The sequence below is a fragment of the Ursus maritimus genome, unplaced genomic scaffold (assembly GCF_017311325.1).
Source record: "Ursus maritimus isolate PB19 unplaced genomic scaffold, ASM1731132v1 scaffold_35, whole genome shotgun sequence".
Taxonomy (NCBI): domain Eukaryota; kingdom Metazoa; phylum Chordata; class Mammalia; order Carnivora; family Ursidae; genus Ursus; species Ursus maritimus.
In genome coordinates, this window is record NW_024426119.1 from 24,528,759 (window position 1) to 24,554,466 (window position 25,708).

General features: G+C 36.2%; 1 protein-coding gene across 1 annotated transcript in view; it reads left to right on the forward strand.

Moving 5' to 3' along the window:
- Positions 1-25,708, forward strand: part of CEP152 (centrosomal protein 152) — a 91,362-nt gene that overhangs the window by 59,660 nt on the left and 5,994 nt on the right. The window contains exons 18-26 of the mRNA XM_008705934.2: positions 1,635-1,916; positions 4,566-4,697; positions 8,762-9,412; positions 12,407-12,548; positions 16,596-16,763; positions 19,974-20,070; positions 20,861-20,964; positions 23,884-24,040; positions 24,289-24,392. Coding sequence (XP_008704156.2) covers positions 1,635-1,916; positions 4,566-4,697; positions 8,762-9,412; positions 12,407-12,548; positions 16,596-16,763; positions 19,974-20,070; positions 20,861-20,964; positions 23,884-24,040; positions 24,289-24,392 — 1,837 coding nt within the window. The remainder of the gene's footprint in view (positions 1-1,634; positions 1,917-4,565; positions 4,698-8,761; positions 9,413-12,406; positions 12,549-16,595; positions 16,764-19,973; positions 20,071-20,860; positions 20,965-23,883; positions 24,041-24,288; positions 24,393-25,708) is intronic.

A 25,708-nucleotide genomic window follows, 5' to 3' on the forward strand; every position in this document is an offset into this window, starting at 1 on the left:
GGAACAGAAAGAGGTGTGGGTTAAAATTTCTTTCTAGTGACCATGTTTTAAAAATGTAGTATTAACTGTTGAGAGACAGTTCCTCCGAACAGACATAATTTTTAATTGCCAAGTACATACATAATCATTCATTTCACATCTCAGAATTGGGCTATAGGCAGCTTACATTAGTTTTTTATTTTTTAAAACTCTCCTCACCCCCCTTGACTCTTCAGCCCAATTCAGGATATAATGGTTTTTGGAGGGGCACTTTTTTGATTCCTCAAAATGAAACCCACATCTAATTTCATATTGTGGAATGATTCAGATAACTCTAGACCAATCTATAATAAGAAATAAATAACCTGAATTGTTGCTTAGAAGAAAGAAGTAATGACTGGGCAAGCTCAGAAGCACAAAACATTACCTCTGTTACCTAAGTAGCAAATAAGATCGCTAGTAGTTTTCTAGTAAATTTAGAACCAAATTTCTTGAAAACTTAATTGGAGATGAAATAAATTTTCATGTTTATTGAAACTGGATTCTTTTATCCACAAGATTGCTACTAACTGGAGGTGGGACCACATAAAGGTGGACTAGTAGACCACTGTCCTGTCTTTCGGCCTTCCCTGCCTTCCATCCCCAACTCCCTACTTCCGATAGCAATTCATTAGTCTAGTGTTGGCGCTTGAAATTCCTTTATTTGTCATGTTTTAATATAAAAGTATATATTCTGGAATATATATGTTATATGTATTTACATATATAAGATCTGAATGGCACAAAACAAATTCTCTATTTTTACATTGTTGCAAATTGTTTTTTAGTTGAATTTGCTAACCAGTTATTTGCCAGGAGGATGAGAGAGAGAGCTAATGTTTTTGTGAGACTGTCCGGAAAGCATAAACTGTTACACAAGGTTGCCATTTCAAATGCAGCAGTACAACCTGGGACTGTGGTAGCCAGGGAAGCAGTTTGAAAACTCTGGATACTCAGAAGGTGGAAAACAGGAAAAGGAAAAAGCAAGTTTTGCTGTTTCACAGTTTTGCCTAAGACTGACTGTGTTTGGATCCATCGCAGTACACTGTTGAAAGTAGAAAGTTATCATTAAGACACTCTTTTAATAATGCCCCCCCCTTCTTGAATACACAGTTGACTCAGTAGAATTTAATATCATAAGAAACAAGATTCTAATATGTTCAAGTAAGTAAAAGTATTTTTTAGATTGTTCAATTTTAGGTTCATTAATTAGACTTAACCCAGTGCCTGCTTTGTGGAAAGCCTGGTGTTGATAGAAAAAACACATATTAATAGAACTTTTCTTCTTAAAAAAAAAAAAAAAAAAGGATTAATGCCGTCTTTGTAGTGGCAGTGTCAAATCTTCTAGAAAGTTACATCTTGAGAGCAAGATAGCCTGACCTTATGCAGTATACTTAAATTCCTCTCTGTGATTTATGTTATGTATATAGGGTCCAACAGTAACTTTCAGATTTACTTGAGAATATATTTTCATTGAGTTCCTAAATCTCATGTAATTACTACGACAATTTCTAGATGGTTTTCAAACACAGGTGTGGTTGCTCTTTTGGCTAGCTACTAATTCTAGTTTTTGCTTATTTGAATATTTTTTCATACGATTTTTCTTCTGAAAACAGATCAAACAAGAACTTATTCAACAGCTTGAAAAGAAGTGGCAGTCTAAGCTGGATCAAACCATAAAGACCATGAAAAAGAAGACTTCAGATTGTTGCAGCCAAACTGACCAAGTAACTGCCATGGATGTTATTTCCAAGAAAGAGATGGCAATCGTGATAGAAGAACAGAAACAGAAGATCCAGCAAGATTTAGAGCAAGAGAAGGAGACAGCTATCAGTGGGGGCTTGAAGAAACTAGAGGCTGAATTAGAACTCAAATACTGTGAAAAGATTGCCAAACAGGTAATATTGCGATTTGTTATAGTATAATTATTGGAACTCTCTATTAATGAAAACCTGTAAAATTGTACCATTGAACTTGTTCATAACTGTATTTTAAAAATTTTGTGCATTCTAGGGTAGAGAACCTCTTATTTGTTACTAAAATTTTCTTCATTATATTTCTGTCACAAAGCTGCTACCCCCTTGGTTTTTCTGTGTAATTCTTTAAGTTTTCAGATTGTATGCTCCTTTTTCAGTCTAAGCATTAGGATTCTTGAGGTTAAAGGTGGTGGTTTTACAACTGAATGAAACGCAATTTCACTATGAATCTTTCATATCTAACTTTATAGAAAATACTCCACTGAAGTAGTTATAGAAAAGCAAACTTAAAGCAAGTAAAATATTTAACAGTGTTTACATTGAGACTTGCAGAGCTGAATCTGCAGGCATGCCCCTTAAATGGGACGTTGTCTGTAAATCCCATATACTGCCAGAAAGCGGTGCCATTGCCTCCCCTTGGAAGCGCTCAGAAAGCTAGCTTGCTTTCCACTGGGGCATGTTACTTGATTTCCAAGAAATGTCATACTGAGAAAAGTATAGCTCTGTATAAATGGAATAAAGAGTTAATATTTTTTTTATCTGTATTATTCTAGTGATTCTTGAATTTTTTGGTTTCAGGATGCCTTTACACTTTTAAAAACGTAAGAGTTTAAAGAGCTTTTCTCTGTGTGTGCGATATCTATTTACTGTATTGGAAAATCTGAGAAATTTTTAAAAAAGAATACTGAAGCACGGTTGAATTGGCTGTCAGAGCAGTGAGATATCACATAGCATGTAGCCTCTGGAGCATTGTATTATTCACACGTGGAGTGGGACTGAAAAAAGATAAGGTCTGAATATTATTTTGAAAAGAGTCTTGACCTCACAGAGCACCTGACAGGGTATTTAGTCCTTTAGAGGTCCCTGGACCTTAGTATAATATTCTTTATTTTGTATTTACTATTCTAGACCTATTACTCTTACAAACTCTTTAGATAATACCTGAAGAAAAGTTTTATATTTTTTATTTTTTTATTTTTTATTATTTTGTTATGTTAGTCACCATACAGTACATCCTTAGTTTTTGATGTAGTGTTCCATGATTCATTACTTGCATATAACACCCAGTGCTCCATGCAATATGTGTCCTCCTTAATACCCATCACCGGCTTATCTCAATCCCCCCACCTCCTTCCCTTCTAAAACCCTCAGTTTGTTTCCCGGAGTCCATAGTCTCTCATGGTTCGTTGCCCCCTCTGTTTTGCCCCCCTTCATTTTTCCCTTCCTTCTCCTAATGATCTCCCTGCTATTCCTTGTGTTCCACGAATAAGTGAAACCATATGATAATTGTCTTTCTTTGCTTGACTTATTTCACTTAGCATAATCTCCTCCAGTTACATCCTTGTCGATGCAAATGGTGGGTATTCATCCTTTCTGATGGCTGAGTAATATTCCGTTGTATATATGGACAACATCTTCTTTATCCATTCATCTGTTAAAGGGCAACTTGGCTCCTTCTAGAGTTGGGAAATTTTTTAAAAAAATATATTCAGCTTTTGATAAAAACTTGGCATTCTGCCTGTTTGTTACATTGTTCTGTATGATTTTACAGGGAATCCTTATAGAATGGAAACATAGGCAAATATATGTAATGGTATCAATGGCATCTTCGGTCAGTTAAATAATTTCCTGAAATGTTTAAGGTGTGAAAAGAGTTAAAATGTTCTACAGGCAAAGAGACGTGTTTAGGGGTGCTGCTCTGGTGTATATACAATCACAGATCTTGTAAAGAAAAATAAATAGCATGATATAGTAGAAAGGAAATATTCATAATAACTTTTTAAGGAATATAAATTTCTGTAGAAGCTTTATCTTTTCCCCATATTTTTAACTCCCTGGAATTCACCTGTAAATATATTTAACATTTTACAAAACACTTCAGCCCCTTATGTCAACTTTGGTTTTGTATGTTTGTGTGGATATAGGTATATGTGTGTCTGTGTGTATTTCAAAATAAGGAAAGATTACTTAATAAATTATCTTGTGGTAATCCGTGACAGATTTATAACCAGATAGTTCTCATAATTCATCAAGTCTTACATTTTTCCCTGAATTAAGGTATCACCCTCATTCTTTAGTTGTGAACTCACGATAGACAGCAGGAAAACTTGTTAGGTACAAGGCTATAAACTATATTGGTGCATGCTGGCATGTGTTAATGTGTTTATATGTAAGGCATGAGGACTGGGATATGGTGGGTGTACTGACTAGATAGCAGCTGACCCCAAGCATCATTCCTGCATGTCTTCTTTTTCTTAAAGAGAAATAAGAGTTTGTTGGAAATGGCAATTGGTACTTTGTATGAAGCTTTCCAGTAATGGTATTGGCCATCGAACAATTATAGATTCCTGCTTCCTGTGGTGGCTTTTGCATGGAACAGTATGGGAAGTTTGAAACAGAAGGATTAGAATCTACTGTTTGGGGCAAGGTGGAGTACTTGAAGTCGTTGTAACTACTGTAGTGCAGTACAATGTGAAATACACATGAAATCGTAGTTGCTATTTACAAATGGGATCTTTCTGAAATTTTATACCCCACTTTACCTCTTTCTCTTGCAATATCCAATTGCAGGTAGAAACAGCTGTACAAAATGCTCGTCATCGATGGCTGGAAGAAATGCCTGACCTTGCAGAGTATAAAGCACGTGTAAGAGCAGAACAGAAGAAGTGGGAAGAACAACAAGACATCACTGTGGCCAGACGGGTAAGCTCTGTCCTGGAAAGAAGCTTCAGGAAGGCCTCTCTTCAGACCTCTCATCTTCGTCCTGGGAATTTGTATCTACTCACAGTGTTATGGAGATTAAATACAATCATGCATGTTAAGCATTAGCTCAGAGCCTGGCTGATGATGTCTGTTCCCATCATCAAGATGAGGGAGAAAGAATATATTTTAGGGTCTTGAAACTCTCGTAATCAGGAAGGTAACCGTAACTGTGAAACTAAATCCCATTTGATCTTGCCCTATCTCTAGGAGATATTCAGAACAGGTGTTTATCTCGTAGTAGCTGTACAGTATCCTTTCACATGCTTTGTTTCCTGTGCTCTGTCAGTAGTCTTATAATCTCCTTGGAAAATAGCCAACTCTCCTTTCCAGATATGTCATGTTATTTGTCCAGAAACATAATCATTTTTTTCTCCCAATTTATTCGAGTAAACCAATTCTAATCAAAATGCCAATAAACTGAACATGGTTTTGAAATTTGCCACAATAATACTAAAATTTACTTGGAAAGGACTAGAAATTTTTTAAATGTTCTGGAAAAGAAATAGTAGTCCAGCCCTAACACATAATAGAATATGTTGGAAAACGACAACTCAGTGTTGAGTCACAAAAAGAGAGTTCTTTTTTACTCTGTATTATACAGATTTCAGAGATAGGACCAACTATGAATAGAAGCTTAATTGTTTCAAAACAACGGAATAAGGAATTATTCTGTAATCAATAGTCTTATGATAGCCAGATAGCACTTTGGAAAAATTACGGTTACCTGTGCATGTATCACAAAGTCTAAGTTGATTAAGAAGTTAACATTTTTAGGGCAACCCTCTTGGGTCCCTCTCTCTTTGGGAGCCTTGTACTATCGCTCAATAAACTTTGCTTTACTATCACTCAATGAATTTTGCTTTGCTGCCCACCAAGAAAAAAAAAGGAAAAAAGAAAAAGAAGTTAAACATTTTTTAAATCAACATATAGAAAAAAGAAATTGAATATTTCAGATCTGTACCATAATAACTCAATTTTGGGACAACAGACATAGCAGCAAAGATACAGTAAGAGGATAAAATAGGTTCAAACATTTAAAACATTTTTGCTTTTGTAATAAAAAAAAAAGTGACAGGATAATAAAAATAAGGAAATAAGTGAATTAAACATGAGAAATATTATTACTAATATATGATAAAAACAATACAAATTTATAAGAAAAACAAGAATCTGTGGATAGGATAGATTCCACATATTTGTGGGATATGGACATATAGTCTTCATGAGAAGTCCAAATAACCAACTTAAGGTGCTATTTTATGCCATATGTGTAAATTCTCTCTTCTTAGTTATAACACAAAAAATACAAGAGATTGCAGTGACAAGTATATACTGTTCTCCCAATATTACAACCATTTTGGAAAATAATGTAACAGACATTGTAAATCATTCATATGTGATATTCATAATCTTACTCCAGGAAGTAAGGAGTTACTTAGGGAAATAATTCAGCATGAATAAACTATTTTAACATTTTTCTTAAGTTATGTGATAGTAGATTGGTGTTCATTGCATGCTCTATACTTTGTAGTATGCTGACATATTTCAAAAGGACATTTAAGAGGGAAAGAGAAAGGAAATAATGTGATGATGTGCATGTGTTTCAGAGCTCAGAAGTCAAGAATAAGAAAGTTGGGTAGAATATAGAAAATAAAGTAGCCAAGAGATCTTTCCTTAAGAACACAGAAGACCCGAGTATATGGGAGTGCAGAAATACAGAAAGGAGAGGACAGTGTGTTGCTTCTCAAACTTCAGCAAGCATGAGATTCCCCTGGAGGGTTTGTTAAAGCAGATTCCTGGACTTTTTTCTTAGAGATTGTGATTTGGTGGGCCTACAGTGAATCCTGAGAATCTGCATTTCTAACAGGCTCCTTGGTGATGTGACCCTGCTGGTTTTTAGAGCACACTTGGGTGTGTAGCACTATTCTAAATAATTATTCAGCCACAAAACATAATGTTAACCTCTTGTGGATCCTTCCTCCAAAAGAAGGTGAATAAGGGCCAGTTTCATGGCATTGGCTGGAGGGTTCTTGTAAGATTAGAGTGATCCATCAAGATCTGTAAAAATTTAAAGCCAGTTTGTCCAGAGTCCAGAAGTTGTCACGTGGGTTCAGTGGTTCCTAAACTTAGCTGCACATTAGAAAATCTTGAGGATCTTTTAAAAAATACTGTTGCCTGGCTCCCATCCCCCAGGCTTTATGTTTTAATGGTACAGGGTGTGGCCTGGGTATTAGGATTTTTAAAGGCTTCTCAGGTGATCTAAAGTGCAACAACTATCAGGAACCCCTGAGTTGATTAATGCTGTCAAATTTGCTTTGCACAACTTCATGTGAGAGAATGCACACTTTTGGTGAGGTCAAAAGGTCATCCAAATTCCCTAGGATCTGCCACCTCCACCAAGTCACCTGGTAATGATTTTCAGGCATCCACTGTGACAAGACTGTTTTCCCTAATAGCACTCTTTAAACATGTTTCACATCACTACTGAATTATTTTGCTGGTAGCAAAAGAATTTTGCTGTGAATTCTTTTGTAAAGCTCATCTTAGATGGTGGGTTCCCTTAGTAAATTTAAAATACAGTTCAGAAATGTTGATTTACGTGCAACTGTTCAGGAATACATCGTTGAATAAAGGTGTATAACATGTTTAAGAATTCTTTAGTTGAAGATGTTTGCTAAGATTATATAATACCTGAAAATTTAGGAAACAGATACCCTATTTCAACATCCAGAACATATATATAGATAGTATTGATTACTAGCAATCACCACTGTCCAGGCCAAGCTTTTGGAGATGCCCGCTTGTTTTAACACTTACATCCTTGTGACTTTTTTGAATTTATAAAAGAGACTCAAGGTCGTCATCTAATCTGCGCTTTATGGAGATGAAGGCACTAAGTATAAAAGAGATTAAGTGGCTTTTCTAAGACCATGCAGCCAAAAGTAGTAACTACATAACATTTATTGAGTCTTTATCTGCCATGCTCTGAACTAAGTGTTTTAAAAGGATTTTTTTTTCTTTTGTCATTTATTCCTAACAAAATTCTATCAGGTAAGCATTATAATTGTCCCTGTTTTATAGTTGAGGACCCTGAGCCTCAAAGAAATTGAGGAATGGACCCAGAGTCCCACAGCTGGTCAGTTTACTGTGGTAATGTGTCCCCAGAGCCTGCTCTGTTTAGCACCGTGCTAGGCCGCGTCAGCAAAGGTGGGGTTAGAGCTAAGCCTCGGTTTTGTGATTCCCAAGGACTTTCTGGTTATGTACTATTACTGTCTGTGATCTGCTAGCCTTTTAAATCTGTCCTAAAAGAAAATAGATTAATGAAAAAATGACTTTTTCTGTTTGGTACTGTCATTTAATGAACTGTGCTAACTACCGTGCTTCCATTAAAATACAATTATGTTTGTCGCAAGTTATGCAGGTGTGTGTTACATTTCTAAGTAATAGTAAGATTTCTTTATGAGGCTGCTTTTGCTTCATGTAAAAGATACTTCATTTATCTTGGGCTTAGGTAAAATTTGAGGATACACCTGTGTAAAAGTAATATGAATTTTTTTCAGAATTTTGGCTAATTGTATAATTACATATTTCTGGGTCAGTTTAAATTTCTAGTTCTTCTTCAAGAAACTGGTGTTTTTAAAATAACCTAAGACATAAAATATTAGGTCATTTAAAATGAAAGAAAGGGGGGGCACTTGGGTGGCTCAGTTGGTTAAGCATCTGCCTTGGGCTTGAGTCATGATCCCGGGGTCCTGGGATTGAGCCCCACGTTGGGCTCCATGCTCAGTGGGGAGTCTGCTTCTCCCTCTCCCTCTGTCCTTCCCCTGCTCATTCTCTCTCTCTCTAATAAGTAAATGAAATCTTTGAAAAAAAAAATTAAGGAAAGGATCTTTGAATATAGTATATTTTAGGAACAATGTCTTATCCCAAATAGTTATTTTAGTTTAATTTTTTAATTAATGAGATCATAAAGAATCTTAAATGTACATTGTTATGTCTTTTAGATATCATTTGCTATTTCTGAAGCTAAAGAGAAATGGAAAAGCGAGCTTGAAACTATGAAGAAAAATGGAATACCTGGAAAAGAATTGGAAGAGAAGATTCATTCTCTTCAGAGAGAGCTTGAGTTAAAGAATGAGGAAGTCCCTGTGGTTGTCAGGGCTGAGCTGGCGAAGGCCCGGAGCGAATGGAACAAAGAAAAGCAAGAAGAAATCCACAGAATTCAAGAACAAAATGAACAAGATTACCGGCAATTTTTAGATGATCATCGAAATAAAATTAATGAGGTGCTTGCGGCAGCTAAAGAAGACTTTGTGAAACAAAAAACTGAACTACTTCTTCAGAAGGAGACAGAATTGCAAACATGTCTAGACCAAAGTCGTAGAGAATGGGCTATGCAGGAAGCCAGGCGGATCCAACTGGAAATCTATCAGTATGAGGAAGACATCCTCACTGTACTTGAATTTCTCTTGAAGGACACCCAAAAGGAACATGTCAGTGGTTCAGAGAACAAGCAACTCTTGGAACTCGTGTCAACTTGTTCTTCAAAATGGGTGTCTGCCCAATATTTTGAAAAACTAAAGGCCTGCATACAGAAAGCATTTCAAGATATCCTCTCCCTAGCTATAGAAAATACCAACTCCGAGTGGGAAAAGGTATGTTCCTGATAAGTGAAAGCACTATTAATAAACATCAAAGATGATTATAGAAGTCACATGTGGTCTTTTTTCCTTTCTTCATTTTACAGTTTAATAGACATAAAACTTGAGTTTTTACCAGTGGCTTAACAACTTTTTGTAGTGAATCCAGAGGATTTCATTTCTTTTTGCCAAAAAAACTTGCTTCTTCATGGTGCCACAAATATGAGGCAGAGCTTTTAGGCTCTAGACCTCTTTTTCCTAAAAAATATATGCTGTTCTTTGTAAGGGGCTAAGCTTTGAGAAACTGAATAACTGTCATTCCTATTTTTGTTTTTTGGGCATGACCACTTCAAGAAATATGCATCGTATTAAACTAGGGTTTCTTAAGAGCTTCTAAAGAGTTTGGAAACCTATTTCTTGCCCTCAAGGAATTTATGTCACAAAGGCAAAAAATGCCAACCAAGTACAAAAAATATGGTTGTAGAACAAGCAGTTAGAAGTATGGCTCACTCACACAAAACTCCGAAGCCCAGTTTTGTTGATCTATATCTGTGCATGTAGAATGAATTAGTGGTATTCTTTTAGTTGTCTAGTCTCTGACACCAGCTTTTAGTTTCGGTGGAAAAGCTGATGATTAAAGAAATGAGATATGCGTGAAAAATCCAGAATGATATGTCGGTGTTGTGATCAGCCAATTTCAACATTTGGAATTAGAGATAGAAGAAAATCGCCAATGTTATAAGGTCTGTCTGAGAAGAGACGTAAGTTTCATTACGATAACATGATTAACAATTTCGAAGGCCAGGATTGAATGTTGGTATTAATACTTACTGGAAAGAGTTATAAGTTGGGAAAAAAAATCCGAGTTCCAGTCCCACACTTGAGGATAACTAGTCTGTTACCTGTGTGGTCATATATTATAATTGCTTATCTGAAAAAGAAAGTACCAATCTCTGGCCTAATTCCTTGGGTTTTGTAGGATATGAATGACGCAGCTTGGCCTTTCTGCCTCCTGCATTTGAGATAGTACAGAATTTTAGGCTCAAAGTTTACCTGAAAGATTAGTCTACCCCATCCCAGTTCACCCCAGTTGATACTACTATTTTTGATTTGACAGAGATGTGAAAGCATCTAGTTAAGAGTTGTTTTCAATGTAAAAATAACTGGGCAAGATCATTTCCCATGAATAATGCTTGTATTTCTTAATTGAAAATTTTTGGAAAAAATATGAATTATTTATAGAGAGTTCTAAGCGTGAGCAGTGATGGGAAAATCATGTTACATGCTTTCATGTTTACTGAAAAGGCAATCTCTGCTACAAAAATCAGGGAAATATAACACCTTTCTTCTATTAATATATACTCAATCCTGGGGTCTCTGTATAGGTTTTCTGATTGTGCTAGCAGTGTTAAGATCATTTGTATGACTTAATGTAGCTCACATGTCTGTGGAGACAGAATCACATAATTTGGCTAAGAACTTAGACTTTTGTAGCTTTTGTTGGGTGGGATCAGATTCTATTCGTGAGAAAAGGATGGTTTTGAAATGCCTACTCTGGCATTTGTCATAGAAGATTACTTGATCATCTGTTTGAGAGCTATCCCAGCTCAGGACCTTGAGGGAAAGCAATGATTGTAACCAGTGATTATAAGTTTGCAATATAGGTGCCATAAATATGAAGAACTAGGAATTACAGTTGATTAAATTCATCATTTTTAGAACTGTTTATGAAAATTAAAACAGGAAAAAATGATCAGTATATATAAACGAAGTCCTTGTTAAAATAACTTAGATGATAAAAAGTTTTTTTAAATGGACAGGATGCAATCAATTAAAAATGTAGTTTCCCGGAAAATGAATGCCTTATTGGAATACATCAATACAACAGGTCATGATGGAAAAAAGAAAACAAAAATATCAATTGGAACAGAATTTTCAAACAAATTTAAGGATGTGTGTTCTGTCTTTTCTTACCACCAAAGTCAAGTTAAAACTAAGACAAGAAGGTTGCTGCTGCTACTATATTTTTGTCATCTTGGCTATTCTCCAGTTTTGAGTAGAATCTGGAAACATTGGCTACCTTAGAGTTCAACTTTTATTACTCTTTTTGGCCTCAGCCTCATATCCCCTTGATTGCCTGAGTTTGCATTTTCTCTGTAACTGCTGACCTCTGCTTCTGATGCACATTGTAAGGAGGTTTTCCAACAGGCAGCTGAATGAGTTTCTTATAATCAAAATCAAGGCTTCTAAGAATCAACCTGATATGTGAATTTCTTAGGTAATTAAACAAGGCAGCTTTCTTGAGATCACCTGTTTTGTCCCTTTGGGATTTAATAGTTGCCTAGAATCTGAAAACACTGCCTTAAAAGAATGTCTCACCATTAATGAATTTAGTAGCTGTATTGCTGTAACAGGGACTAGAACACCGAAAGTGTTCGATAAATATTAGTGAAGAAATAGTCTTGTGCAAGATGTTTAGGTTAGCTTCAGTTTCTCTAACTTTGGAATTCAACTGAACTTCCTTATAAAATAATGGTATATATTAAAGTATTCAGAAATGTAACATACTGTATAAATGTAATTTTAGATTTGTGAAGACAAAAGTTTGATATTATAGTTTCTGAGTTTGACCCCTGCTGCAGTGAAAATGTTCAGGATTTTCAAGAACAATTGTGATTTCACATAATATGTCCTGTGATTTGACCACATAAACTATTAAAATATCTTAAATTCATATATATGTGTGCAGACTGTATCTCCTGTCTGTCTCATAGTTGGCCCACCAGACCTCTGTCAGATAATGTTCTAATTTGAAAATTATGGTCATAATAGACGAGTTCATAGTAATGACCATATTTATGTAACACCCTAAGAAAAATACTGGTGATGGTTTAAGCAAGATTTTTTTCAGACAGTGTTTTCTTTTTATGTTTTTAATATAAGCATTTTAAATAGAAAATTGTGTAAAGATTTTTGCATGGCATTAACTATGAAGATACTCTCTTTCAGAGAAATATGGCCAAGATCTCTAAGGATCCTGCCACAGAGGTCACTGGCAGAGGAGACCCTGGAGTCCTGGCAGTCCTTCCTGCACCTACTTTTGGACTCTGTGCTCAGAACTTGGCCTTGCAAAAAACAGAAGCAGAAGCTGGTAATGGGATTTTATTCCTACTGGTTTGTTACATCCATACTCACAGTTGCAGAGGGTTGCTTTGAGGATGAAGTCAAAGATGCGTGTAGCTTTTATGAGTGAACAAGTGGATAATATTACTCCTACCTAATCTGTGTCTTCTCCCTAGATTTCATTTTGCATTTAGGAGACGGGGATGCTTTAGACCCTCTTAATTCTATCCTTTTGTGGGTAGTTCTTATTATAAGGAGAATAATGAGAATTTTAATAGAATAGTCATGTTTTTATTCCCTGTCTTTATTGAGAAATCACGGGTTTCACATAAAAGAATTGCCAAATAACTGGGACCTTTTTGTTCATGTTATTGGAGCTTATTTCAACCATTTTTTTTAAGTGGAAATCTTTCTGGCGAGGTGTTTCCTGATTTGTTTCTTGAGGGCAGGAGCAGTGTTTTATCTCTTCCTCTCCAGTACATGGCAGAGTGAATGGCACATAGTTTGTGTTCCTTGATATTTAGTAAATTAATAGCTTAATGTTATTAGACTTACAGTTGTTATTGTGAAAAAGAATTACTGTATTGTACTGAAGCCCCTTGACATATTCAGAGCTCAGGGAGGAATATTGATTGGGCTTATATTGCCTAATCACTGGGAATTCTGAACTAGGAACTGACATATCCTTTATTAGCTCCAATCCTTTTTAAGATACTGATCTCTCACAGTCTGCTCCTTCCCTCCACATGCAAACACATACCCACTCTTTCTGTTTCTTTTTGCTGTCTCTGTTGCAACCTGGAAGAGAACTACGAGTTGCCAGAACAACTCATATGTACTAGGTTAATAACCTTAACTTCCACAATATCTAATTTAGTAAGTAATATTACCAGAATTTTAGAGAACTTCTGCCTTTCCTAAGAAGTCAGTTGACAGTTATTTTCCTGATCGTCCATAGGCCCTTTTTCCTCACTTCTAGATTCTAGGTGGTTGAGAATATCTTATCGTTCATTAGGTGTATCGGAATACTATTTTTTTTTTGAAGATTTTGTTTATTTATCTAACAGAGAGAGAGCCAGCGAGAGAGGGAACACAAGCAGGGGGAGTGGGAGAGGAAGAAGCAGGCTCCCAGCTGAGGAGCCTGATGTGGGGCTCGATCCCATGACTCTGGGATCACGCCCTGAGCCGAAGACAGACGCTTAACGACTGAGCCACCCAGGCGCCCTGAGAATACTATCTTAATATGTATTTTGTTTCTTACTTTTCAGTGTCATTGTATATCTGTTTTTTTTATTTGGAATAACCAGATAACTTTTTTTTTAATTTATGAAATGGGTAGCAACAAATTTTAGATATTATTTGGCTTTGGGAAGTCCTATCAATATGAAAGGAATTTGTTTTTACTTAAGACAAATCAGACTACAAAAGGATTTTTCTTTCTTCAGTCTTTTTTCCCTAAAACCAAACACATTAACCAATTCATTAGAAAGGACTAAATAATCAAAAATATATATTAAGTGTTGTAGTCCTTTATAATATTACCACCAGAGAGTACCATTGTTAACCATTTGATTATAGTCTCCAAATATCTTATTTTTTAAAGTAAATTTAAAATCACAAAATATTTGATACATGCAAAGAAAATATATGATGCAAATGTAAGTTATGAAGTCTACGAACCGGGAGCCCACTCTTTGACTTAAGAACTAGAGTGTCAACAGTACTGTTGAAGACCCCTCTGTGTTTGACCACAGTCCCATCCCTGTAACTTCCTTACAGTCCAAGGTAACAAAATATTCTGATTTTTAAAAAATTATTCTCTTGCTTTTCTTTATGTTTTGACCAAATACAGGTATCCTGAAAAAGCGGTTGTTTTGTCTTCTAACATTATAAAAATGGTTTAATATTCATTGTAGTCTTTGTAACTTGCTTTTTTCCACTTAATAGCAAGCTTCTGATATTTGTCTATGTTAATGCACATAGCTCTAGTTGCTGTGTCGTATTCCATTCTATGAGCATACTATAATTTATTCTCTTGTCAGTGGGCATTTGCCTGGTTTCTAGTTTTACAACAGTATCTTAAATGAAAAATATAAATGCCATGTATGCTACCAGTGTGATGCTTCATTAATTCTTTGATGCTCACGGACACAAATGGCACCATTCAAAGGAGACTAAAGTCAGGAAGGAGCTAAGAATAATTTTGCTGAACCAATGATTTTATATCAGATTTTTGGGTACCGGTTTTTGAGTCTGTGCCAATTTGTGTTCCTACTTTATTATGTCAATTATATTAATAGTAAGAATCTATTTTTTGTATCTTTTTTATATTATTTAAATTTTACGGATTCCACATATTACTAATAGCAATAGCTGTTATTTATTGTATGCTGCTCTCTGCCAGGTACTGTGCCACAGTTTTCATACATTTGTACCTCCTGATAGTTTTAAATAGTTTTTTCATTTGGAGACAATTTCAAACTTACAGAAAAGTTACAAAAGTAAAAATTGTTGCAAGTAACACTCATATATCCTTTACCTAGATATGTTTGTTGATAAAGTTGTATACAGTTTTATGCTCTTCTGTGTATATGTGTATGTGAGCATTTCATTTTCTTTCCTGAACAATTTGAGGATGTTATATACATTGTGCCGTTTTACCCCTGAATGCTTCAGTGTGTATTTTCAAAAAATAGGAATTTTTTCTTTTAGAACCTTAGTATAGTAAATTAAACATTTGATGAAAATATTGTATCAACCTGTTTGTATTCTAATTTTGTCAACTGACGCAATAATGTCTTTCATATTTTTTTTCTCCCTACAGTACAGGAATCTGTCCAGGGTCAGGTGTTATCTTTAGATGTCATGTTTCTTTAGTCTCCTTTAGTCTAGAATATTTCCACAGCCTCTTTTTGACTTTTATGACATTGGCATTTTTGAAAGACTTACTCTCCCTTCTCCCCACCACTCCACCCCACCTCCCGCTTTTGGTAGAACTTTCCTCATTTTGAGTTTGATAGTTCTTCATAATTAGATTCAGGTTGAGTTTCGTTGGCTGGAATGCTGCATAGGTGATGTCTCATCACACGTGGAGGTGCACAGTGTCCATTTGTCTTTTACCGAAGTTCCTTTGAGCACCTGGTCACGGTGTTGCCCATTTTCTTCAGTGGGTTCCTTCCACCTCACAACTAATAAGCAATCTGTGGGGAGACACTTCAAAGACCATGAAAATGTCCTTCTCATTAAACACTTCTCTTATATGTGGCAATCATTGATGATGCTTGTCTGATTCAGTCTTTACTGTGGTGGTTGCAAAATTATAATTTTTTCAGCTCTAGACTTCTCTCCACTTTCACCAGTTTGCACTTGGCATGTTGTTATAATCGTGAATCCTCCTGTTAGTTTGAGTGCTTATTTGTCTATCTTTTTGTTTATTTATCAGTCTGTCCATCAATCTGTCTACCTACTTACCTATCAACTTAACTTACTTATCCATCTGTCTATCCTTCCAGCCCATTATGGGTAGGATTATTGGTATGGCTCATGGATTCCTCTTTTTTAAATATTTTATAATTCATTAATATACTTAGTGTTCAAATTGCCCCATATTCAGCTACTGGAGCCCTTTCAAACTGGCTCCTTTGTCCTTGTGACTTTCCTGTATTTTTCAGGAATTTCTTTCTGGCATTCATCTTGTATATACCCTGTCCCAGTACTGGAGTTAGCCATTTCTTGAAGATCTTGGTTCCTTTTAGTGGGGAATGGTATTCAATACTATGAGCTGAACATTATGTTTCATAGCAATTTTTAAAATAGATGGTATTATTTAATTTTACATATTAAAAAAACTAAGTCTCAGGTTATATACTCTGAGCCATACTGCCAATAAATAGTATAAAGAAGATTTAAACCCAGGTCTCTCACTTAAGCATCACATTCTTTTCAGTTGTACTGTTGCCTTTCTTTAGTCATGTCACCTGGTTTCCTTCCTTCCTTTGTTCCTGCATTCCTTCCTTTCTTTTTTAGTTCATAGTCTAAGTTGATATAAAAGTTTGCTATCATTTAATTTTTGCAGATAAGAAAAAGATCCTTGAAATTAAAGATTCATGCTGTGGACACTGCTTCCAAGAACTTGAAAAGGCAAAGCAGGAATGTCAAGATCTGAAAAGAAAACTGGAGAAATGCTGTAGGCATCTTCAGCATTTAGAAAGAAAGCACAAAGCTGTAGTGGAAAAAATTGGAGGTTAGCATTTAAAGTAGCACTACTACCGGTATAAATCTCTTTGATCCTTGAAATGTTCAAATGTGACATTTTAGTTAATGTAGGCACCGATTCTCTTTGAGGATTAATGTAAACTAATTTGGGCCTTATTTTTACTGACCAAATTATTATTCCTGAACTACAAAGAGGAAAATTGAAGCTCTGATTAAAAGGTCACATTCCTTTCTTCCTTTTTGGATTGAATAGATATTGAGTACCCAATATGTGTCAGGCAGTATTCTAGGCACTAGGGACACAGCAGTGAATACATCAGACGGAATTCCAGGTCTGCTATAAATGTACAAGACTGTTTCCTTCTTTCAAGAAGCTTATCATCAAGTGAGGAGACCTAAAAACAGATTAATAAATAATTGCAGCACCGACTGCGCCTGGCGGTGTGCTTGTGTAAACTTGGCAGAGAGGATGGGAGTGAACTCTTCCTTCTATTTGAGTTAAGGGGGGCTTGACTTAGCCTTGAAAGATGAAAGTGTTCGCCAAAGAGGACAGCATTCTAGGAGAAGGGGAAGTTGTGCACAAAGACACACGGGCCTGGTCTGGCACCCTTCCAGTCCATTCTTCACGGTGCTGTCAGGGAGATGATCTGGAAGGGATAGCTCTGCTATCTCCTCTTGCCCTGCTGCACCAGGGAGGCTACGGAGCTTCTGAGGCCGCTCCCTCTTACCTTTTACGGTTGCTTATCTCCTGTGCTCTGTACTGTGTGTGTTTGAAATACTCAGATTGCTGAGCTGGTCAGGAATTGTGCTGCTGGACCTTGCATACAGTGTTGTCACTCTCTCCTACCCCTTACCCTTTCATTCTCCTTTGGCCTAACTCTTCCTCATCCTTTAGGGTTCGACTGAGAAAGATGCCTGTCTGCCGAGCCCTCCTTGATTCCGTCTGGGTTAAATGGGCTTCTTCTCTGTGGCCCCATAGCACTCTTGGCTCCTCCTACTCTCTTACCATTCTGTATTTAATTTTTTGGTTACTTGCCTGATGCCCTTTCTAACCTATAAGTTCCCTGAGAATAAGGAATATGTCGTGTCTTGTTCATCATTGTAGTCATGATGCCCATTATGTGCCAGAAGATAATAAATGTTTGAATGAATGAAGGATTGAATGTAAGGGTTCCAAATAATTGTGTGATCCAGAAAAAAACAGACAGATACATTCATTTTTTTTCTACATTTCAACTCGATTGCTTGCCTGGACAGCAGTCACCTCCTGGCTCTTTCTGCTTCCAATCTTGCGCCTCTAAGCCATTCCCCATAATGTAGCTCCAGCGACCTTTTAAAAAAGTAAATCGGATCACAACACTCTCTTGTTTAAAGTCCTTTGACTTATCTAGCCTTCAGTAGGCAATGCATTTTATTTAACATCATGTAAGAAGACTTTCATGATTCAGCATCTGCCAGCCCCTTAGCCTTGTCTTGCCCCAGCCCTTTTATTCTTTCATAGGGCCAGAGTATGGATTTCATTGTCTCTTTTCTCTTGTCTGTTTTCATCTCCGTTTACCAAAACATCTGTCTTCCCATCCTGATCACATTGCCTGGCTAACTCCTACTCCTCCCTCCCCTGGTGCATTGCTTCATCAGGGAGGCTTTCCTGACCACCCCAGATTGGTTAGCTTCCTCTGTTAGACATTACCCGCAGCTCCAATGACTTTTCTAACATTTATCATATCGTCCTTGTAATTAATTTTTGTCTGTATTGGCCTTTGAGTATAGCCTTGATGACAAGGATCAAGTCCTGACCGAGCACTTAGTGCACAGTACCTGGCAACATAGCACACTCGGTAGATAATGTTGACTAAGAGGAGCCTGCTTCACTCCCACCTACTGCTTACCAAGTCTGTTAGAGATAGATAATCATTATTTTAAGGCAAGACAGGATTTTAAGAATTTTGAGATAAAAATTTTAACAACTGTAATTCCCATGGTGATGGCTTAGCTCTTTGGTAGAGGCCAGAAGAGTAAATGAGCTAATTGTAGCTCTTGAAAAATTTGATGGAAATCAAGAATATTTGTTTTACATATAAAATGACAAAGGCTGCTGGATAAGATTAGTATTTACAAATAATATTTAGCACCATACATTGTGATCATAGTTATTCTGCGTAGTGCCATAATTCATAGATTTAGAAATAATCCAAGAAGTTGGTACTGAGCTCAGAACAATGGGCTGATAAAAGGGTTTGGGGTCAGAATTAAGTCATTTGATAGTTTGATTTCAGTGTTTGTCTTAATGTACATCTCTTAGTTCATAATGTTTTTGCTATTATGGTTGCTTTTTTGTTTCTTAAATTCCCTTTCCTACTGTGCTGGTAGCATTTATTGAGAAGTGGTGGAGTAAGAGTGAGTGATTTAAAAATATAAAAGTTATATCAATCACTAGGAGGAATAGAATAGTTCATTACCCAACTTACAGGGTGTGTTGAGAGGGTGGCATGGTAGGAAACATGGCGTGTCCTGTTCATATTTATTAAACACTGGTATTGCTAGACTTTGTATAAGGTGCTGTGCACCTATTGTTTTATTTCTATTAAAGGTAAGTAATACTATCTCCATTTTACACATGAAAAAACTCAGGTTCAGAAAGCGTAAGTAATTTGCTTAAGCTCATCTAACTTGTAAAGAAGCAGAGCTAGGATTTAAACTCATGTCTCTCTCACTCTGAAATTCATGCTTTGTCCTCCATTCCATAGGGACTCCCATCAGTCTCCTCACCCTCTTTTTAGAAGTTCAGAGAATTGAAAATCTTACATTGTGAAAGTGGTACCTACTTAATATTAATTTTCTTTTTATTTTGTATGGCAGTGCTTGTTCAATGGTCATATATATATGAGCATAGACTGTATACCAGGATCCAAGAGGAATGTGAAAATAGAAGACCCAGTATGTTTCAACAGAGCTTCAGTCTAGCTGGGAAACAAAATAGATGCATATGAAACAGTTGGAAACCTATTCCAGGGCAGTGTGTAACCCAAAGCAACATGTGGATGTAATACAGATTTTAAGTGGGGAGAAACCGAAACAGGGAGTGGTCAGATTAGGACTCATCAGGAAATGAATGACAGGGAGCAACTGCCATTTCCACAATCTCCGCTATAAACATTTGCACTGGGAATTTCAGGGAGAGGAAAACTGAGGGGAAAAAAAGATTAATGACCAATATACCATTACTTTTCTTTTTTAGAAGAGAACAGTAAAGTTGTTGAAGAATTAATAGAAGAAAACAATGACATGAAGAGTAAATTAGAAGAACTGAGAACACTTTGTAAAACACCACCAAGGTAGACTTTTAATATTTTTATTTTTAAATTTATTTTTGTTTATTTTTTTGAGAGAGAGAGAACACGTGTGAGCAGGGGATGGGGGTGTGGGGGGAGGGAAGGGCAGAGGGAAGGGAAGACAGAGAATCTTAAGCAGGCTCCACACCTAGCACAGAGACCGACTCAGGGCTTGATGTCACACCCCCAAGATTATGACCTGAGCCGAAATCAAGAGTTTGGTTGCTTAACCAACTGAGCCACCCAGGTGCCCCACCTTTTACTATTTTAAAGAAATTGTTTATTTCTAAGTATTTTTAATTTTTTAATATCAATTATATCAATAAGATTCATACTAAGAGTATAAAACTTGTTATATAGCAAGAAGTCTAAAAAAGAAAATCTTCCAAAACCCTATTCCTAGTAGATACCCTTTGTTAACCTCTTGTTTTATATCATTTAAGCCACTTTATACTCATGTGTATGTTTCAAAAACTGAGATTATCATGTAAGCTAGTTTGTAAGCTTTTATTAATGTAATGTTAAAAGATAAACATTTCTGTATGTCATTAAATATTCTATAATGTGCTTTGCACTACCAGTATGTATTTTCATCATGTGGATTTATCCTGAATTTTTTAAGTAACCATAACATTTGTTTCTATTTTTCTTCTATTTTAAATAACTGTATAGTAAAGATCCTGATATATATATGTATATGTATTTTTTAGCACATCTCCGTTTGATGTTATTGGAATATATAGATAGATATATTTATATAACAATCTGTTTGCAATATTTGGTTCATTTTTAGGTCATTGTCAGAAGGGGCCATTGAAAATGCTTGCCTGCTGTGCAATGGGAGGGCCTTGGAAGAACTTCGTGGACAGTACATTAAAGCTGTAAAAAAAATTAAGCGTAAGTCCCTGAGGAGAGTCCCAAGATTTTAAGGTGGTTTGAGCCTTTTTTTTTTTTTTTTTTTTTTTTTTATTACTAGCAGTCAGTAATTTGGGGGAATTTTCCAAACTACCTTGTTCTGAGATCTTATCTGCTTTCTAGAAGAAATTAGTGGCACCTTTTCTAAATTATGCAGCAATGGATCATTTTGCCCAATATCTTTTGGAAGTGACATGAGGGTAGAGTTACTTTATATTGTTAATTATCCTGTTCTTTTTTGGGCACCAATGTTAAACTAAAAATTTCATAATCTTAAAACTTAACTAAAATGTCATGTGAGTTTTAAATTAGCAAGTATTACTTTCTGTCATAAGCTTTTATTTAATTTAAAAAAAAAAAGATTTTATTTATTTGTCAGAGAGAGAATGAGCACAAACAGGGGGAATGGCAGGTGGAGAGAGAAGCCGGCTCTCTGCTGAGCAAGGAGCCTGATGTGGGACTCGATTCCAGGACCCTGGGATCATGACCTGAGCCAAAGGCAGATGCTTAACCAACTGAGCCATTCAGGTGCCCCTCCACCATAGCTTTTAAAGACCACAGAAAATAGATCTAGCTAGGCATTATTCTGTTCTTTCTCATTATTTCGATAATGGATTAAGTCATACATGTAAATTTGTTTATCAGGTCCTTTGCAGTAAGAGGCGATGCAGCATACCTTGCAGAGCATTTCTTTGGTTTTATGTTTTCTCAGAATATCTCCTGTTTTTTAATTACAATATTGCTTGGATTGTATGTATGTCCCAGAACAATAACCAGTGTTGATATAGGAGAAATGTATGTTTACCTCTCAAAATTGCTATTTAACAAAATGAGTGGGGAAGGTCTTAAGTTCCAAATGTATTTGTTAGATCATCAGAATCTTTTGTAGATGTTTTGAAAAGCCCACTCAGTATCAATAGAGACAATTTACTTCTTAGTTGTTGCTGGTGCCAACAAAGGTCATATTACTACAAAACAAACAAAGCAACTTTTTGTGAATAATCATATCAGTTGGGAAGTGAAATTTTAAGCATTTTTTTCATACTCATATGCTGACTTGTGTGTATGTGTATTGTTTAACATTTTAGACATTAGCTGTGGTTTTGTGTTGACATGTATTCCAATTTAATTGTCCCACTTCAAATAATGAGAAATAGTCTTTCAGTTAGTATTTTCTGCATAGAGCATCTAATTTTCAAGAAAAGCTTACTGATATTGAGGGAGAGTCCTCTTGAATTGAATCTTTAATATAACAGAGTGGTGATATTTTAGGGATAGGATGTAGCCCTAGATTTAGTTAAAAAAAAAAAAAAAGAAAAAGTTGACCTTAAGTAATGGTAGTCTCAATCAAATCATGTTGAATCAAAGATAAAAAGAAAACTTGAAAGCAGTGAACTATTATTTATTTATTTATTTACTTATTTATTTAAAGATGTTATTTATTTGCCAGAGAGAGAGCGCGCAAGACCATAAGCAGGGAGAGTAGCAGGTGGAGGGAGAAGCAGGCTCCCCGCTGAGCAGGGAGGCTGATGTGGAACTTTATCCCAGGACCCTGCGATCAGGACCCCAGCCAAAGGCAGATGCTTAACCGACTGAGCCACCCAGGCATTCCTGTGAACTATTTTTTTTTTTTTAAGATTTTATTTATTTATTTGACAGAGATAGAGACAGCCAGCGAGAGAGGGAACACAAGCAGGGGGAGTGGGTGAGGAAGAAGCAGGCTCCCCGCTGAGCAGGGAGGCTGATGTGGAACTTTATCCCAGGACCCTGCGATCAGGACCCCAGCCAAAGGCAGATGCTTAACCGACTGAGCCACCCAGGCATTCCTGTGAACTATTTTTTTTTTTTTAAGATTTTATTTATTTATTTGACAGAGATAGAGACAGCCAGCGAGAGAGGGAACACAAGCAGGGGGAGTGGGTGAGGAAGAAGCAGGCTCATAGCGGAGGAGCCTGATGTGGGGCTTGATCCCATAACGCGGGATCACGCCCTGAGCCGAAGGCAGACGCTTAAGCTCTGTGCCACCCAGGCGCCCCTCCTCTGAACTATTTTTAAACGTATATTTCAGAGGGCAACATAGGTCTCATCCTTCTCCCTGGCATTTTGTACATATCTCTCATGGATTGTAGTATTATATTTATTTGGGTACTCATAAGTGCTGCTGAAAGAATTGAATAAATAATGAAACATGGATTTTCAGAGCATAAGTAAATGGAAATATGAGTCTCTCCAGTTCATGTTGCCTCCTTCTACCTTTCTGTGTCTGGTTCTTTCTTCCTTTCTTCCTCACCCTTTATGTATATTTTTTCCTCCTCTCTTAATCAGACAATACATAATTGAAATGTGTAAGTTTCTGTATCTCATATTGATTTTCTTGCCTTAGTGTTAGAATATGACAGTGTTTTCCTAGAGAATATGCTGTTTCCTTAACATATGTGGCTATCATCATTCTTTTTTTTTTTTTTTAAAGATTTTATTTATTTATTTGACAGAGATAGAGACAGCCAGCGAGAGAGGGAACACAAGCAAGGGGAGTGGGAGAGGAAGAAGCAGGCTCATAGCGGAGGAGCCTGACGTGGGGCTTGATCCCATAACGCCGGGATCACGCCCTGAGCTGAAGGCAGAGGCTTAACTGCTGTGCCACCAGGCGCCCCTTGCTATCATCATTCTAAAAGGACTTTTAGATTGTTTCTCCTTTGAGTCTCCTAAAATAGTGATCTGAAACATTCCATTTTAATGATTGTGGAAAAGTACAATGTTTAAACTATACCTCTAGTCAGTTCATCTTTCAGAAAATTGATCTGAAGTCTGCCTCCCCTGTTTTTGAAAAACTGCTAGTAAACATGCATTTTGTGGGGATTCCTGTCTCCCCACCAACTCCCTCCCCCACCTCCCCACTAGGTGATATGCTTCGTTATATTCAGGAGAGTAAGGAAAGAGCTGCAGAAATGGTAAAAGCAGAGGTATTGCGAGAACGTCAAGAAACCGCCCGAAAGATGCGCAAATATTACTTGACTTGCCTCCAACAGATTTTGCAGGATAATGGAAAACAGGAAGGGTAAGTTCAATCTAAACAAACAGTGTGTCCTGAGACTACCGGGACAGCATGTTGTCATTTTCTAAACATTTTCCTTAACCACAAAATTAACTATTTCTACATGATCGGCCATTAGGGGTTAAGAGAGCTTATGTCTGTACTACCCTAAATATTGGCAGAACTAATAGGAAAACAGAAATCCTGGGGCTAAGGAAACTCATTTTTTCCTTTAAACTATTATTAATTTAATATTCTGGAATTCCCCACAGGGCTGAGAAAAAGATTATGAATGCTGCTAGCAAACTTGCTACAATGGCAAAATTGCTGGAAACGCCGATTTCTAATAAATCCCAGAGCAAAACTACACAGTCAGGTATGTCAAAATGAGTCACTTGAAGGGTTTTTTTCTCCCTTCTTTGTTAAATATTTAATATTTTTAGTATGAGAAGGAACAAGAAATGTAAGGAGTGAGAGTTAATTTATAAAGTTGTGTCTCTTTTACTTAAACTGGAAACCTACAAAAAAGAATATAGAGTTTTCAGTTTGAGTAGGCAGACTGAGCATACCCATCAGCTTCCTGTAGTTGCTTCCATTCCTAGAAATGGCGGAAAAGATTTTAAACAAGTTAGTAAGAGGGAGGGAATGATAAAGATCAGAGCAGAAATAAATGAAATAGAGATTTAAAAAAAAATAGTAGGGAAGGTCAACAAAACTAGGAGCTGGTTTTTTTATCTTTATTTTTTTAATATATTTTTTAATAATAATTTTTTTATTATATTATGTTAGTCACCTTTTTTAAAAAGATAAACAAAATTGATAAACCTTTACCCAGACAGACTCCTCAGGAAAAAAAGAGACAGGACTCAAGTAAATACAATTAGAAATGAAAGAGAAGGAACAATGGACACCACAAAAATACAGAGAATTGTTAAGAGACTGCTATGAAAAACTATATGCTAATGAATTGGACAACCTAGAAGAAAAGGATACATTTCTTAAAATATACAATCTTCTAAGACAGAATCAGGAAAAAATTAGAAAATCTGAACAGACCAATTACTAGAAATGAAATTGAATCAGTAATTACAAAGTTTCCAAAAAACACGGGTCCAGAGCGAGATGTATTCACAGGTGAATGCTACTAAAAACTTGAAGAAGAGTTAACGCCTATCCTCAAACTCTTCCAAAAAATACAAGAGGAGGGAAAACTTCTAAATTCATTTCTACGAGGCCAGCATTACCCTGATACCAACACAGAAAAAGACACTATTAAAAAAAAAAAAAAAAAAAAAAGAAAGAAAACTACAGGCCAAATCTCTGACAAATACAGATGCAAAAATCCTTGACAAAATATTAGCAAACTAAATTCAACAGTACATGAAAAAGGATCATTCACCATGATCAAGTGGGATTTATTCTGGACATGCAAGAATGGTTCATTATCCACAAATCAATCTACGTTATATACCACATTAACAAAATTAAGACAATAAGCCATATGGTCATCACAATAGATGCAGAAAAAGCTTGATAAAATTCAACATCAGTTTACGATAAAAACTCTCAACAAAGTGGGTTTAGAGGAATTATACCTCAACATGATATTGTCCGTATATGACAAACCCACAGCTGACATCATAGCCAATGGGGAAAAACTGAAAGCTTTTCCTCTAAGATCAGGAACAAGAT